The 15,701-nt window shown below is 34.2% G+C and overlaps 1 protein-coding gene across 2 annotated transcripts; it reads right to left on the bottom strand.

Annotated features, from left to right (window-relative positions):
• Positions 1-84: 84 nt before the first annotated feature.
• On the bottom strand, positions 85-15,624 carry LOC123311983 (probable multidrug resistance-associated protein lethal(2)03659). 2 transcript variants are annotated; one of them, XM_044896136.1, is made up of 13 exons: positions 15,413-15,624; positions 12,385-12,476; positions 8,852-9,094; positions 7,448-7,513; positions 4,920-5,350; positions 4,546-4,702; positions 3,396-4,411; positions 3,024-3,336; positions 2,335-2,870; positions 2,005-2,235; positions 1,477-1,950; positions 1,004-1,413; positions 85-613 (listed from the first exon to the last, which is right to left on the bottom strand). In XM_044896136.1, the coding sequence occupies exons 2-13, from the start codon at positions 12,459-12,461 to the stop codon at positions 518-520; spliced, it is 4,050 nt and encodes a 1,349-aa protein (XP_044752071.1). In that variant the 5' UTR covers positions 12,462-12,476; positions 15,413-15,624; the 3' UTR covers positions 85-517. The 2 variants fall into 2 exon arrangements, with proteins under 2 accessions (XP_044752071.1, XP_044752072.1); XM_044896137.1 differs by lacking the exon at positions 7,448-7,513.
• Between the last annotated feature and the right edge of the window lie 77 nt (positions 15,625-15,701).

The following is a 15,701-nucleotide window of genomic DNA, read 5'->3' as shown; positions in this document are numbered from 1 at the left end:
AGGTCTTGACTAGGCTGTCTCTCGATTGATTTTTCAAATCGTTTAGTTTTAGTGAAGAGGCATGTCCCCTAAGAAAGTAATTCATGATATGAAAAACTTTTATTTCGAACACATAGTTGTCTTTGTATACAAAAATATATGAATTCAAACCCTGTTACACATAACACATTGAAATTTTTACATAAATGGAGATTTCGGCTTAGGAACATAAGAAGTGAACAAAATCAAATATATTACAGTTATGTATTTTATGTAATAAAATAATCAATATTGTCTTGATATAAAAACAATAAGTACAGTTTTATATAATTTCCACTATATAATTTTCATAATTGTTCTTGTATTGTTGATTTCGAATACATTTGCAAGATTGGTTGCCCAAAGTTAATTGAATAAAAAACACTGTTATAAATAGGGTTTTCGAAATTTCTTCTCTGTTTTTCCGCACACCACATCTTCACATTATTCAGCACGGAGATGCATCTTGACCAATAGATTCATCAAGAGGATGCACTCGCTAGTTAATTGATTCATAATGATTTTTGGCTACTTCGTGTAACACTTCTGCAGTAGCTTTTCCTGTTTGTTCAACCATCCCGCTGAAGATTCCCTCCTAGAAATAATAACAATATTTATATTAGAAAAGTATAAGATTTGAATAATGGAGAATTATCAAATACAATCTATGAGTATAATGAACATAAGATTATCTTTCTTTTTGTCAGGAGAAATGCATATATGTATCCTTTATTATTAACTAATAGGCTAAAAAACTCTCCATAGGCCAAATTCAAAAGAATTAGGTGAGTCATAGCCTACTAGAATTAGTAGGCTATGGGCAAAGGGTTGGTTACTCTTTGCTATGGGTGATCTTCTGATAGTTATTTGACAGCGGTATCATGATTTTGACTAGGTTATCTTTGTTATGATTAGAGTAAAATGTGAATTCCCTAGATTTCCTAAACCAATAAATCAAACTTGATTCTGAGGATATGTTACTTACCTTATTCTGAAGTAAAATATGGGGATGATCAAATTCTTTAACAGTTCCAGCATCCATAACTAAAACTTTATCAGAATCCATTACTGTGTGGAGCCTATGTGCTATTGTAAGTACAGTACATTCAGCAAACTTCTTCCTTATAGTAGTCTGTATCAATCCATCAGTTTGTGGATCTACATTAGCAGTCGCTTCATCCAGCACCAAAATTCTGTTATTGCGAAGAATAGCTCTGGCCAAACAAACAAGTTGTCTTTGTCCTATACTAAAATTGGAACCTCCTTCAGACACCATGGAGTTCAAACCAGATGTTAGATCATTCACTGCTTCTTTTAATTCTACCTCTTCTAGGGCTTTCCACAAATCAGCATCTGAGTATTCATCAAAGGGATCCAAATTTTTTCTCAGCGATCCTGTAATATTTTACCAAGAGTTATGTGAAGTTGATGATAGTGAGGGAGTGTATAATGACTAACCTGAAAATAGAACTGGCTCTTGTGGTATAATAGAGATCTTGGACCTCAAATCATGAAGACCTAACTGAGTGATATCAATGTCGTCAATTATGATCTGACCCTCGGTTATAGAAAGTTGGAATAATGCATTTATTAGAGACGACTTCCCAGCCCCAGTGCGGCCTACTATGCCAACTTTTTCCTTGGGTAGAATGGTGAAATTCAGATGTTTGAGAACTGGTGGATCAGTAGGGGCATATCTCAAAAAGAGATTTTTGAACACAATTTTTCCAAGTTCAGGCCATGAAGGTTTTGGTTTCTTCGACTCAATAGTATCTAAAGCCCTCTCGTGTTCTATTGAACTATATTCTACAACTCGTTCTACCGAAGTCATTTGATTTTCCAATTCAGTTGATTGCCTCATGCCCCACTGTAACATTCCAGTGATTCCAATCGCTTGAGTAATTACGAGACCCACATTACCACCAAAATGATCTAGAAATGGAAAGTATCATTATTTATTGATTTAACATATCGTTTGATACGTACCGTCATCAATGACGAGAAAACTGAAAGTTACAAGGATAATATAAATTATACAAATCAAATCTAGCCAATAACCAAAGGCTCTGGATGTTGCAATGAAGCTGAACCATGCAGAACTATGCAGATCTTGATGATTATCAAATTCCTTGGTAAGAATATCCTGTGCTTCAAAAGCTCTTATTGTAGTTAAACCGTTTAGGGTTGCATTGATATGTGAGAACACTGGACTACGAGCTGTAATCAGAATTTAAAATCAGAGTTAAGTAGGTATTAACTAGAAATTGCATAAAAAAATATTGAATCGATGTGACAGGCCAAAAAATTAAAACTTACTAACTCCTTCCAATCTCTTCACATTTCTACTTGTGCTCAGATAGAAAGACCTGAGCAAATAAAAAATGAGGGCCATAACTGCAGTTGGTGCGAGTAATATTGGACTAACTGCTCCTATAACAACTATAATACCCACGAGTGTGAGTCCAATCTGTAAACAATCAATCATAGCTCCTGGTAGTTGCTCATCCACAGCACCCATATCTTTTGAAAATCTATTCAAAATCCTGCCTGCAGGATTGTTGTTGAAGAAATTCATTGTGGCAATTGAAATACTTCCAAACATATTATCGTGAAGTCTTGTCGAAGCTCTCATGCAGATCACAAAGAAGGAGAATGATCGTATCAACGTTAGAACAACAAGAGAACCCATGATGACAGAGTAAACAATTATGCAGGTGTTTCGAGTAAAATCCCAGAAATCATCATCTTCTGTTATGGGTGACATTGTTGAGTTTAAGTTTTGGAATAATCCCATAGTAGAAGACTCTAACATACTCTCAACTTCGGTGAAATTTCTGTCTTCTAGATTCACCCTAAAAAATTGATCAAAACATCAACTGGATGAATAAACGATTTTCTAATAACTCAATTCATTCTGACTCATTTGAAAAAGCAATTTTAAATAAAATATTTTTTCATGGAAGAAAATTTTCAAAAATATAAACTCAGAATCATATCTCACTTACCAAAATGTCAAGAAATAATCTGAAACACTGGCCAGGCCTTGTACGATAAAGAACATCATAAAGACTATGAACAGGACACACCAATTTCCACCAGCTCTCAAATAAGCCTTGTACACATGAAAACCTAGAGTACCTTTACTCATCTGCTCTTCAACTTGCGCAGGAGCATCTTCAACTGAACTTCTACTAACTATGGAATTCAACCTTTTCAGTTCCGTCTCCTCCTTTTCCCTTTTCTTGTCTTCCTCCTTCTCAACTTTTCCAAGCAACTTCGTAAAATCAAGGTTGGCATTTTGTAACTCTCTGAACGTACCTATGATCAAAATGCAGAAACTTATTGAAACTGATCTCCAAAAGAGAAAAAACTCTCACCTTCTGCTTTGATGAATCCATCGTCCAGATAGATTATATGGTTCACGTCATTCAAATATTGTAATTGATGGGTAATTAATATCACAGTTTTATCTCTCAGATACCCATTGATACATTTATCGAAGAGTTCTTTTCCTACATGGGTATCAACAGCTGATAGAGGATCATCTAAAAGGTATATATCAGCTTCTTTGTAAACAGCCCTTGCCAGATTGATTCTTGCCCTTTGACCTCCACTAAGAGACACTCCTCTGTCACCTACTAAAGTTTTATCGCCATATGGTAGAAGTGTAAAGTCTCTTTCTAAGGCACACGTTTTAACTACAGTCTTGTAACGGAGCTTGTCCATTGGCAATCCAAAGAGGATGTTCTGCCTAACTGTACCAGAAAACAGCCAAGGTTCTTGTGATGCATAGCTTATTTCACCATTGACTACCAAAGATCCATCCATTAGAGGTAATTCTTTAAGTATTGTCTGGAATAAACTTGACTTTCCGCTACCAACCGGTCCGATAACTGCTAACAATTTTCCAGGGGTTACAGAAAACGTGATTTCTGACAAAGTATTGTCCATTGAAGCCTCGCTCCATTTAGCCCAACCATTTTTCATGAAAATACCGATATCTACGTCTTTTTTCGCAATGCTCGTATCGACGCCGTTCATGGATGTTTCTGTACTTTCTTCGACGTCTTTTTTATCTCTCAGATTTCTCTGGATCTCCTTGGTGGTCTCACTAGGCACCCTCTCTTCGTAGTTCAGAAATTTATTTAGTCTATTGACGGAAACATTGGCCTCTGCAACCATCACTATTCCAGTTGGGAAGAATACGGTCATTGTTGCTCTCAATATGTTGTAGAATGATGTGAGGACAAACACTTTTTCAGCATTAATGCTGTTGCCAAGGAGAACGTAGGCTATGATACTCGCGAAAATGGATAAACGGGTGTTGAAAATGATGAATGATAATATGATTCCTTTGAAGAAGCCTGCGATTCTGAGCATTTTAATTTCGTACCTGGAAGTATAATAAAGCATAAAGAAATCACCTATATTCACCTATATGAATCATGCTTAATTCTACATACTGCGTGATATTGAAATCAAGAAGCATTTGAAGCTTCCGAACTTAAGATGCAACTTATAACTTACCTTCTAGCTGCGCCGATCAACTTAGCGAATGGCTTTTCCCAAGCGTACATCTTGATTACTTGGATACCGTTGATTATTTCACTCATCAAACGAACTCTTTCATCCGTTCTTAGAGCTGTTTTTAGGCGAACAATTGATACTTTCTTTCCAATGTAAACTGCAATAGAAAAATGATATCGAATGAAATCGAGTTCAGTGTTATATAGAATGTTAAGATTCAGTGTAATCTTCATGGGCACACAAATTTCATTTAAAACAGTGTGTACGTACATAGGCGAAGACGCAGGCAAAAGCCAGTTAGAGAACTAGATGATTCATATCTAATATAATATAATTTTTCGGGCGATGAAAACAATAAATGAAAATTTACTCACTCTGCATAGGTATGAACACCAAGAGCAGTACGATACCAAGGAAAGCTGACACTCCAATCTCAAGGTACAACAAATAAGATACCACAATTGTCTCTAGTGGAGCCACCCATAACTGGTGCCCAAAAATAAGCGAAACGTCGAATCTGTTGACATCGTTCGACAATAAATTGACCACTTGTCCAATGGTCGTCTCTCCTAGGGCCGTATTGCTCAACCTCAGGGATTTTCTGTAGATTAGAGAGCAACAAGCTATTCTGAGCTTCATCCCCAGATGGGACACTCCCAGCATGTAGGGATGTACCACCAAAACATTGATCAATGAGCATAAAACAACCGCTCCAGCATAAATATAAGCGTCATCTTTCGTTATTTCTGTATTACTTGGGGAATAGAAATCCAGCAATCTTCCTATCGCTATAGGTTGTAGTATTCTGGAACAAACTAGTCAATTAATTTAAGTTCGAACAATATTTTTGGTGAGATTGGATGAATGGAGAAACGTAAAATGAGATTTTTTGTGATATAATACAAGGATGAATTTGTTATCTGAAAAATGAGTAAAGAAATTATCACACAATTTTTCTATTTTCACTACACATGGTGTGAAGGCAAATATTTACAAAATAAAATAAAAAGTTTGCGGTAGGTTCGAAAAAACCGCAACGTTTGTGATGTATTGTGCAAGTGGCATTTTCTTTTATGGTGAAAAAGTCCATGTATATCATATAGTGATCGTTCAATTTGAATGAAAGGTCTCTTTCTCCTCAGACCAGCTGAAAATCTTTTTATGATACATGTATAAGGTGCATATATTGTTTTGACGAACTCCAGTATCTGTGGACAGATAACATTTCACCCAAAGAAATGAATAAGAACGAAATGAGAAAATCTCACACCTCCAAATTATTTGAAAAATCGTTTCGATGATTCGAAAATCCTGAAACGTTTAGATAAGGCGATATTCTGATCTAAGTTCACTGAAGGGTCGACCGAGATAAATTTATAAATTGGCGGTGTAAAACTTTTGATGTCCAAGAAAATGTGTGACGTAAACTGATAAAGAACCTTTCATTCATAATTGGTCAATTTGACGATTTCAAAACATTATTAATCGAATTTTCAAACATATCTGATTGGGTTTGTTTCGAACCGACAAAATAACAGACTGGTGTGGAATATATACACTGGAAGCCGGTGCTTTCTGAAATGAGATTTATGCATGTACACATTGATTTGAGAATTTCGGAAGGGGAAATGCTTTTTCCAACAGATGGTTACAGGCAAAGTTACTCCTTTGATACCAATCTGTGATAATTGATCTTCTCAAATCAAAACTTTTCTGAGTTCATTTTATCACAAGGAATTTCAAGATAGTACCCAGACATTATGTACATTGTACATTATGTGTTCATGTTGTTGCTGAAACTGCTCAAAATAAAAAACCAAGTGCATAAAAATTGCGAATACTTCAAACAATTGCGTGCTCTTATGAAACATAAAAGTGGACATAAGCGAGCATTTCAGGGAAAAAAGTTTGAAATGGTCTTATTATAAAGTATTATAAGTAAATGGATAGTTGCCACACCTGAGGTATTATCTGAAAATTGTTTTTGTAATTCAACCCTTTTTACACAACCAAATTATCTTGCATTGCGCTCATTGAGTATCATTTTAATTCATTTTAATACTCAATGAGTAAATAATGTAAACGAAAAAAAATAAATATATAGACGGTATATAGGACTTTCACACGTGCGACTCGTGCCTTTCTGATTCAATGTCATTTTTCAGAATAGAATACCTAGATAATCGATAAATTCATATCGTCCAAGCTGATACGGACAAACTACAGAACACAATGATTGATTCATTCATTCCAACGAATTGGTACACATTATGGGGTTGTTTGAGGAAAGGTAATTTTTCATCAAACATTGAAAAGCTCTTATCAAAAAATGATAAACTATGAAGCATATCTACAAAGGAAGAAAACAGTCAGAATTTTAGCGATGATATCTAAAACCTACAATGATTTTACGATTAATCGCAATGCAAAATGAAATACGGAGTATAGAAAAGATAGATATTACAGCGAATTTGCATTTTTGTTGGGAATCTCCATTCGAAATAAGTTAACTATTCATTTTGCATTACAAAACAACGATTCCACTCAAATCCAAAATATTTTGTGGAATTCAGCGGCAATGATTCGAATTAACAAAAAAATGTCCAAGCAACAGAGAATGGATGAAAAAATTATTTTGAAACCTGCTAATTTTCAGTGAAAGCATAAGTAAAATGATTTCGTCTCGTGTTTTCGTCGTTTTGATAACTCTTGAAAGTTTTTTTTTAATATAGGAAACTTGAATAGAATCAAACATCCTTAGCAGAAATTCATGAAGTATTGAATTCATCCGAGAGTTATGTAGAATTTTTTCATCCATTGCTTCTTCCTCCAAAAACGTCTAACAGAATAACAATGAAAATCAACCATATAGATGAGAATGAATATCACACACTATAATTACTGTTTTCGATATGCCACAGCGCTGAAATAATGCACCAATTTTCCCAAACAATACGGTTGGCACAATCTGGATACAAAAAAAAGTGTTAGAATTGTATCGATGGAGAAATGAACATCGACATCATATTATATATGGATATCCTAAATACGAATAAAGTATACAGGGCTACTAGGGTGGTTATTACCCGATTACCCCTCCCTAAATCCGCCACTGTCTCTCCCGATATTTTTTCCTGTCTGAAACCATCCTCTAACTAAATAAACATAATAATAATAATCTCTGAAAATGTCTTGGACTAAAACATCGAATGAAATTCTGAACAAAATCCTTCCTCTAATTACACCTTCATATATTTTCCATTGCTTGCTACCATTACATACATATAATTCATGACGTCATCTCCTTGCTTTGTAAGGAGGTCAGCTCACAGATCGGTAAATCGAACAGCACACCCAACTTTGTTAAATGTAATTGAAAAGCAAGGAATACCTCGCTTCGGCTTATAAATTCTCTTAGTTTCATTTTCTGTACATTATGGTTATTAAATTTACTCCCATTTCATTCCATTATCCTACAGTAGATAATTCTGACATTATACGTAAAATTGTTTCAGGATATTTTAACACCTATGCCAACGCCATAATATACATAATGTACAGTGTGAAAAGCTATTGATAATATTGATTTATTCCACTCAACAAATACAGTTATCACAAATATTATCTGTTCTTATTATGGGTATATTCATTTGAGCCAATAAAAAAATGTTGACTAGTAATGAATGCAATCAATAACGATCATGTCCAATACCAAATCAAGCGCGAATACTGTCCAAATTTATTTAGCTTCTCTTGATAAGATAATGAAAAAGTGTGTGGAAGAATAGATAAGTAGCAGATGGGATCTGTTAGCATTTTTTCTGGAGATGTATTTCAAAACAGGAAAGTAGAAAATTCACAAAAATAATCTGTGAAGATAGAGTTCCAAAATTCTGTAAATTGTAAAATTTAAGAACATAATTGATGGAGCATCGTTATATTTTAGGGTGAATACATCTGTACCTACTCTTCACCCAGAGAATTTTCTAATAGGGATAAAAAATTCATTCAAGAATCAGGTGAAGGGTGAAGGTTGTTATTGTTGTCAGGATATATAGAGATTAGTCACTCTGAAACGATAACTTCATTATAATTATTGTCTTTATTCTTCGTGAATGTTATGAACAGATTATTCTTATCGTTTACTCGGTAATTCTGTCAGTTAAGTAACACGTTATCCTCAAATTCCATACGCTTGTGTAATCCAATAACGAATATTTATGATTTCGAATTGAATTTTTGGCTAAGGCTTGCCACTCACTTATACCTCAATAAAGAATACATTGGTCGGGTACGAGTCACTCACCTAATAGATTCACTTACAGCTAATATTATTCCGTAGATCATAAATTCGAATCCAAAAACTCTGAACAAGGCCCTCCTCAGGGAAGGAGTTCCATTTTTTTTCTTCGCTCTCTCTTGTTCCTTCATCCATGCCCTTTCTAATCTGTCGCCCAACGCTTTTGATTTGTGTTCACTTAGAGTTTCTGTGAGGTCAGCTTCGGTGAGGTCTCGTTTGAACCCCTTGATGAAAGTGGGTATGAGGTATCTGCAAGAAAAATATCCTGCCTGGATTATTGGAGCGACTCATCCAAGGGTCAGTGGTTCGAATCCTGCTCGGCCACAAAACTTTTTATACACTCTATAATCTTCGTGCTGATCATTGAAACTTAAAAACTTAAATATAATATGGATAAATCAGTTTTTTCAATAGGAAGATGTTTGGTAAGATGGTAAAAAGTGAAGAACTCAGAAACCATCTTGAAACTAATCGTTTCCTTCTTTGAGTTGAAGTGAAACCGACACAAAAAGTAAATCGATTTCAGGTGTTTGCTGAATGACGTCGGTACTGTTAGTTACACCCCTGTCGAGCTATAAATACGAAAGGTAAACATCTTTTATGACTCCCAATATAAGAACTGGGGCGAAAGCAACAAACGCATTGGCAGAAAAGGAATTTTTGCCTTTTATATACCGTCAATACGAGGAAATTATGGCTAATTGGACAAAAAATGAATTTTTAATTAGAATTAATTTTTTGTTTTGTTAATTTACCCATACCTACTATATACCGATGCATTTCTGTAATTATTTTTTCTTATTTTTGGCATTCTTTTGAGTATTCATGTGTCTGTTAATGACCCTATTACAATTATGAATAGATACATAAAAAAAATAAAATTAAAATAACCCTTTCCCTTCATAAACCATTATTTCGTAAAAAAAAGAAATTATATTTGTATGATGCGATTCGCAAGTTCTTGGATATTATCATCAAATATTAAACTCTACAATATTATCAAAGAATTTAAGATTTCTGTGTTTGTTTACAAAACAAAGAAAGACGTGTTATTCACTACAAAACAAAACTAATCGAAGATTTGTGATGCAGGTTTTCCAGAAGTTGTTGCATATAGGAAAACAAGATAATTAATGTTTACATAAATCTACAACAGACCTGTCGTATTAATATTAACTACACTTACGATGCATCTGTGGTGTAATTTTGGGATGAATTGTTCTTCTCGAAATTTTTAGTTGATAGAAAGTAAAGTGTCTCAAAACAAACATTATTATTAATCTACTTTTCACAGTCAACGTTTTGAGGCAAAATCGAGTACCACTCGAAAATAGGTCCCCCCATTCCTTGATCAATTTTGAGGGGTTGAAAATTGAGGAATGAAATTCATATTTTCCGATGTTTTGATGTCGAAAATATGTATTACGTTGATGATAATCTATAGTCGCAATGTTTACTGCCACATGAAATTCACTCAAAACGCTTGGGCCACAAATATTTTCAATTTCGATTTGGTATGATGCTTTTGAATTCTGATATGAAAGGGTGAAAACCAAAAATATGTTCGAGTTTTGACTTTTGTGAACCCCTCACAAGCGGTCACTATCAGCCATTTTTCGATATGAATGCGACAAATACAAAATTAGGCTGCTGGCTCATCGTACAACCTTTAAAAAGTAGTCCCAGGAGTTTTCCTGACACCATATGAATCATCATGACTGGTCTTTTTGATGTTTGTGGTTATGATTAGTTTGAATGTGATAATTCGAAGCAATATAACACTCTTTCTCCCATTCCTTGTGATTAGGCCACTAACCGGAATTACTAATTTTTTATCCTTCAATCAAATGAAATATCAGTCTCTTTCGCATTATCAGTAAATTACTCATGCACGGAAATAATCAAACTCCACTCGTGAGGATGATGAGTTAGAACAAAGAAAAATTGATAGATATAAATTTCGATTTTCATCCACGTAAAATGTTTGACTATTACGTTCGCAAAATCTTTTTGGTACCAATAAAATTGACGAAAAGGTGATTTCGTCAAGGCATAGAATTCATTCGAACCCTTAAAATATTTTAACTATCTTTGGTCGCAACATATCATCCGACAGGGGTTCTCTTATCTTTTCAACTGCTTCAAATATCTCTGGCCGTTTTTCGAATAAAGCTTTAATTCTATTAGATTACAGACAAAAGGAAGTTGTGTACGATAAAATGATGACAGGTATCAGTGAGTCGTAATATATCCAATCCCTAGGCTAGGGGAATTCCAATAACTTTATATTACAAGAATTAAAATGAGTCAATATTAGAAAATCATTCTCCATACATGGTAAATATTGACTAAATTATTCGAATACAATACCAATGGGTAAACAGTATTACAACGATTGCCCACAAGTATATCCAAAAAAAGACTAGTAATCGCTGTATAAACAGAAATAGAAACGAAGTGTGACATCTACATAATCGCAGGAAAACCATGGAGTATGGTCTATGGAACAAATTATGACTTTTATGTTTTCCTGAAAATTTGAAAGGTATTTTCCGGTTTTTCTCCTTAAAGAATATCCACTACATTCTACAGGGTTTCCCTAACAACTGTTCATCAGATAGTTCAAGTTGGAATATATGTCATTTGCTACTACTATTAGTCAACTGAAATCGTAGCGTAAAAAATTGTACGTATCCGGCTGGTGTATGCTCTGTTGAGGTTGGACTCCTTAGAGCAAAAAATAAGTATTTTTCTTTAGCTTCAACTGGCGAATCTCTAATATATCCGGTTTTTCTGTTCGAATTTATGATTATTGCATATACAGGTTGTGGGCATAATCTGGCATAAATATAGTGATCCGAATAAATTCACCCAAATCGATATCGAAATTGTTATTAGCCTTCATCAAAAGATTTTTCTCGTCAATCAATCTGACCCTAAAATCCTATCCATACAATATCTTTCGCCAGTTCAGAATAAGCTCACTCAATTCAAGGTTTGCATATATTTGTGCTATTTATAAACGTCAATTTTGAAAGGATACTATTTTCATCAGTTCACGTGGAGGAAACAGGGGCCATATTGCTTATAATGATGGACAACTGAAGATTAAAGTTTCATCGCGTATTAAATAACAATAATTGACCAATTTTCTGTGAGAAAATCGGCGATTAAAATGAAACTGATGGTGGAATGATTTTTATAATAGGCAAAACTTTTCGTTCTTGGAAAGTCTTGTTTTATGTTCCTTGAGAGCGCTATACATATAGGTACCGAATCCCATTGAAGATTTTCAGGATTTTCCTCATCACCTAGCATACTTATATAAGTATGCTATTATGAGGAGAATCCTGAAAATAAGGGGAATTACGAAATATCTACTTCAAGTTGCTAATGAGGTGATTACTTAATCCCACATATAAATAAAACGTGCGGCATAAAAGAGCTGCCGACAAATTCTTAAGCCGACTTAATACTTATCAAAATAGCATTTGTAGGTACATAAATTGAATATAAAAGAATCAATTGAAAATACTCACGAAAAGGTTACCACTGATAGGGGAAAAGCATTTTCCCTTGGATTTGGTTTTCTTTCTTTTTTAACGGTGCTATCCATTTCTCAAATTTTGTCCTGTAACAGATAATGAAGTTACTGAAGATGGTATCAACTGTATTGTAGTAGAACATGAAAATTATCCAGAAAATGTTAAAATATTTCTTGATTCATAGTCCTCTCTTAGTGCGAGTTATAAACGAGACATTCAAATTTCGTTTCGATAAGCACAATGCTTTATTACATTACCCATCACTCGTAACCCAAATATTCCAATACACTTGACTCAGATATGTTACTGATTAATTTCGAATTCCATAAAAAGGATGAGATAATTGATCAGTTGTTTCAATTTTCGTGCATTGGACGTCGATGACTTGCATTGAACTACTTCAAATACATAGTTGATTGAGTAGGAAACAATGGATGGATCATATCGAACAAATTAGAATGATTCATTATGTGTAATTTTCAATTCATCAATAGTGTTTAAAAAACTGATAGTGAATTTGTTTCAATTCTATTGAAAAAATATCAATAACGAGGATATATCATTTTGTGTTATCTTTCATGATTTATAATCGTAAAAAATTATTACACATGAGAATTCAGCCAAGCTATTTTTGGTTGAAAGTGAATTTTTTAGAAAATAAGATAGATATAAAGCGGAAGTATCTGTTGAAAATAAGTGATCTTCATAAAGTACCAGATATGAAGTGATGAAAAGCGTACATCTCTTTCAATAACAAATGAATGCTATGCAATGAAAGATAGGTACTCACAAAAATTTTAGAAATATAAACATCCTGTATATATTCATAAAATTATGAATCTACAGGTTTACAAAGGGGATTTTCCTGTATGATGAGGGTCAAAATTTTCATGCAAGCAATGGGAAAGAGCAAAATATCATTGTCATGGTTGAATCTTGATATTAAACGTTCGGTTGAATACCAATGATCAGGCTGTCAAGCAAGGACTTTGACCTCAGCCACAACTATTTTAGATTCAGCATTAATTGCGAGAGCTAATGAGATGGAAATGATTATAATAAAAGAGTAGCTCATGTTCGATTCGGAAACTAATGTTAAGATTGTGCCTAAGTGGTCATTTGATTTTGAATCAAATTTCTATATGATCGCATCAACGGAATCTAAAATGCCCCCATATTTATTATTCATGTCTAGTTATTGTTATGACATCCAACAGTTATTCGATTTGATTGTTCTGATGCCTAAATTTGTTATTCAGACAGTTGTTTTCAATCAAAATCTATTTCAAATACCACAATACGTTAAAATCGGCTATAGGGTAAATCTATTTTCTTGTCACAGCGACACAGATCATTGGGTAGGGGCAGGTTCGAAGCTCGCTCAAACGATTTTTTTTAGATTTGGAGTGATGCAAGTTGTATTGTTCCAAAGCTTTTTTCTTTTTAAATTTCCTGAAGATTTTTTGAATTTTCGACGTTTGCGACATGGAACAATGAACATGGACATGGCCTATCTAACTAAGGTATAAAGCCTAGAGATGAAATTGCTAAAAAAGATTTTTCACAATTTCATAATAAATTTGCCATTGTGTTTATCCATTGAAATAACAATAACAGACAAGAGATACTTCCTATTCTATTTTTCCATTGGTTCCATCGCAATTACTATTTATACATCGAAATAAGATGAACGAGTTAATATAGTTGAGATAATGAAATCGTAACATACAATTAATTTATCGGACTCTAGTATACTGACGATAACAACGTTAAAGTTTGGTAAAACTGAAAGCGGTAGTGGCTATTTTTACTCGTCTAAATTCTCGGACGTCACAAAATCATAATATATTCGTAACGTTACCACTGAATGCAGAATGATTTTCTGGTGACAAGGTTCAATCGAAAAGCGCAATCATTTCCTTTGTTTATCAGCGCTTAATTGCGGTTGTACCTACTAGTGAAAATTTTACTCATTAGAATTGTGTGGAAATAATTATCAGCTCCATGAAATTGCACTGTTTTAATGCGATCATATCCGCCAAGGCTTGATATGAGCTAGATGAGCTGTATTGGTTCTTCCAACTGAAGGATTGAGGGTAAAGGGTACGCCTGGAAAGCAAGAATAATTCTTTATAAGATCTTGTTCTGTTAGTCGGTCTAATTTTTTCTTAGACCATTGATAAACCGTTATAGGTAACTCCGGTTCTCATAGGGGGTATAACATCTGCGTGCAGGTTTACCTGCTTTGGTATCGGGCTTATTGTTCATTTGTCCCAAATACACGTACGTATATGTAGTTGTAAGTTCTAGCAGAGGTTCTGTCTATGGTTCTAGTAATAAGATTCTTCATAAAACTGAAAATTGTCTTGTATTGATATGAGCATTTGAATGAAACTTCATTGCGATGCTTCATCAAAAGGAAAACAAGCACAACACAAAACAATAGACCGAATAAATAATTGCTTTTAGAAATAAAGATGACAGGGACAGGCATTTCAGCATACTCTAGTGTTATGTTTTCATTTATACAATGCGGAAATGAAAATTGTAGAAACGTTATATGGGCCTTTGTGAGCAGCTGGTCATGGAGAAAATGAGTGAACAGCTGACCAACAAAGACAATCAGCTGTTCGAGGAAATCTGTTTCAAAGGTACCAGGTACCTACTACTCGAATGTTTTCTTCTATTCTGATTTGATTATACTAAAATGAATTGTATTTATCTGGAGAAAATGTATCAATGCTTGAACGACAGCTAGTTAAATAAGAGACAACTAAGTTAATAGCCTGAACGTTGCCGTTACATCTTACATCAGGGCATATATAAAGTTCAAATATCTTCAGAATATTTTCTGAATCGATGAAAGAAATCGTGTTTCTAAAATTCTGTGACAAAGAAACATATTGCCCCTCATTGAGAATTGTCTAAACTGATATAATTAATTGAATGGTTTAGCAGTTACATCAGAGATGAAGCACTAATTGATTGTTAGGAATTTTTGATGAGTTGCAGCTAAACTCACCATAAAATTGGCAGTCGAAAACAAAAGAACGGCCCTCTTTCAATTTATAATCACTAGGAGTGGAAATTAATTCATATTACGCGTGCGGTTCTTCGGAATTAGAACTAATCACCCACTGCCGGCATTGATCCACGATGGACACCAAATCCGTTCTAACCTAAACCCAACTCTGCCGCAGGTCAACTCTACGCGGAGACTGAACGCATGTCATGAATAGCGCCGACCTTTGTTGTCCTGTGAGAAAATTGGTCCCTACTCCTTTTCATTAAAAAAAGCAATGGGCATTCCA

This window comes from Coccinella septempunctata, chromosome 4 (assembly GCF_907165205.1).
Source record: "Coccinella septempunctata chromosome 4, icCocSept1.1, whole genome shotgun sequence".
Lineage (NCBI taxonomy): Eukaryota > Metazoa > Arthropoda > Insecta > Coleoptera > Coccinellidae > Coccinella > Coccinella septempunctata.
The sequence above is the reverse complement of the archived record's forward strand: the minus strand, read 5'-3'. Positions and strand labels throughout refer to the sequence as shown.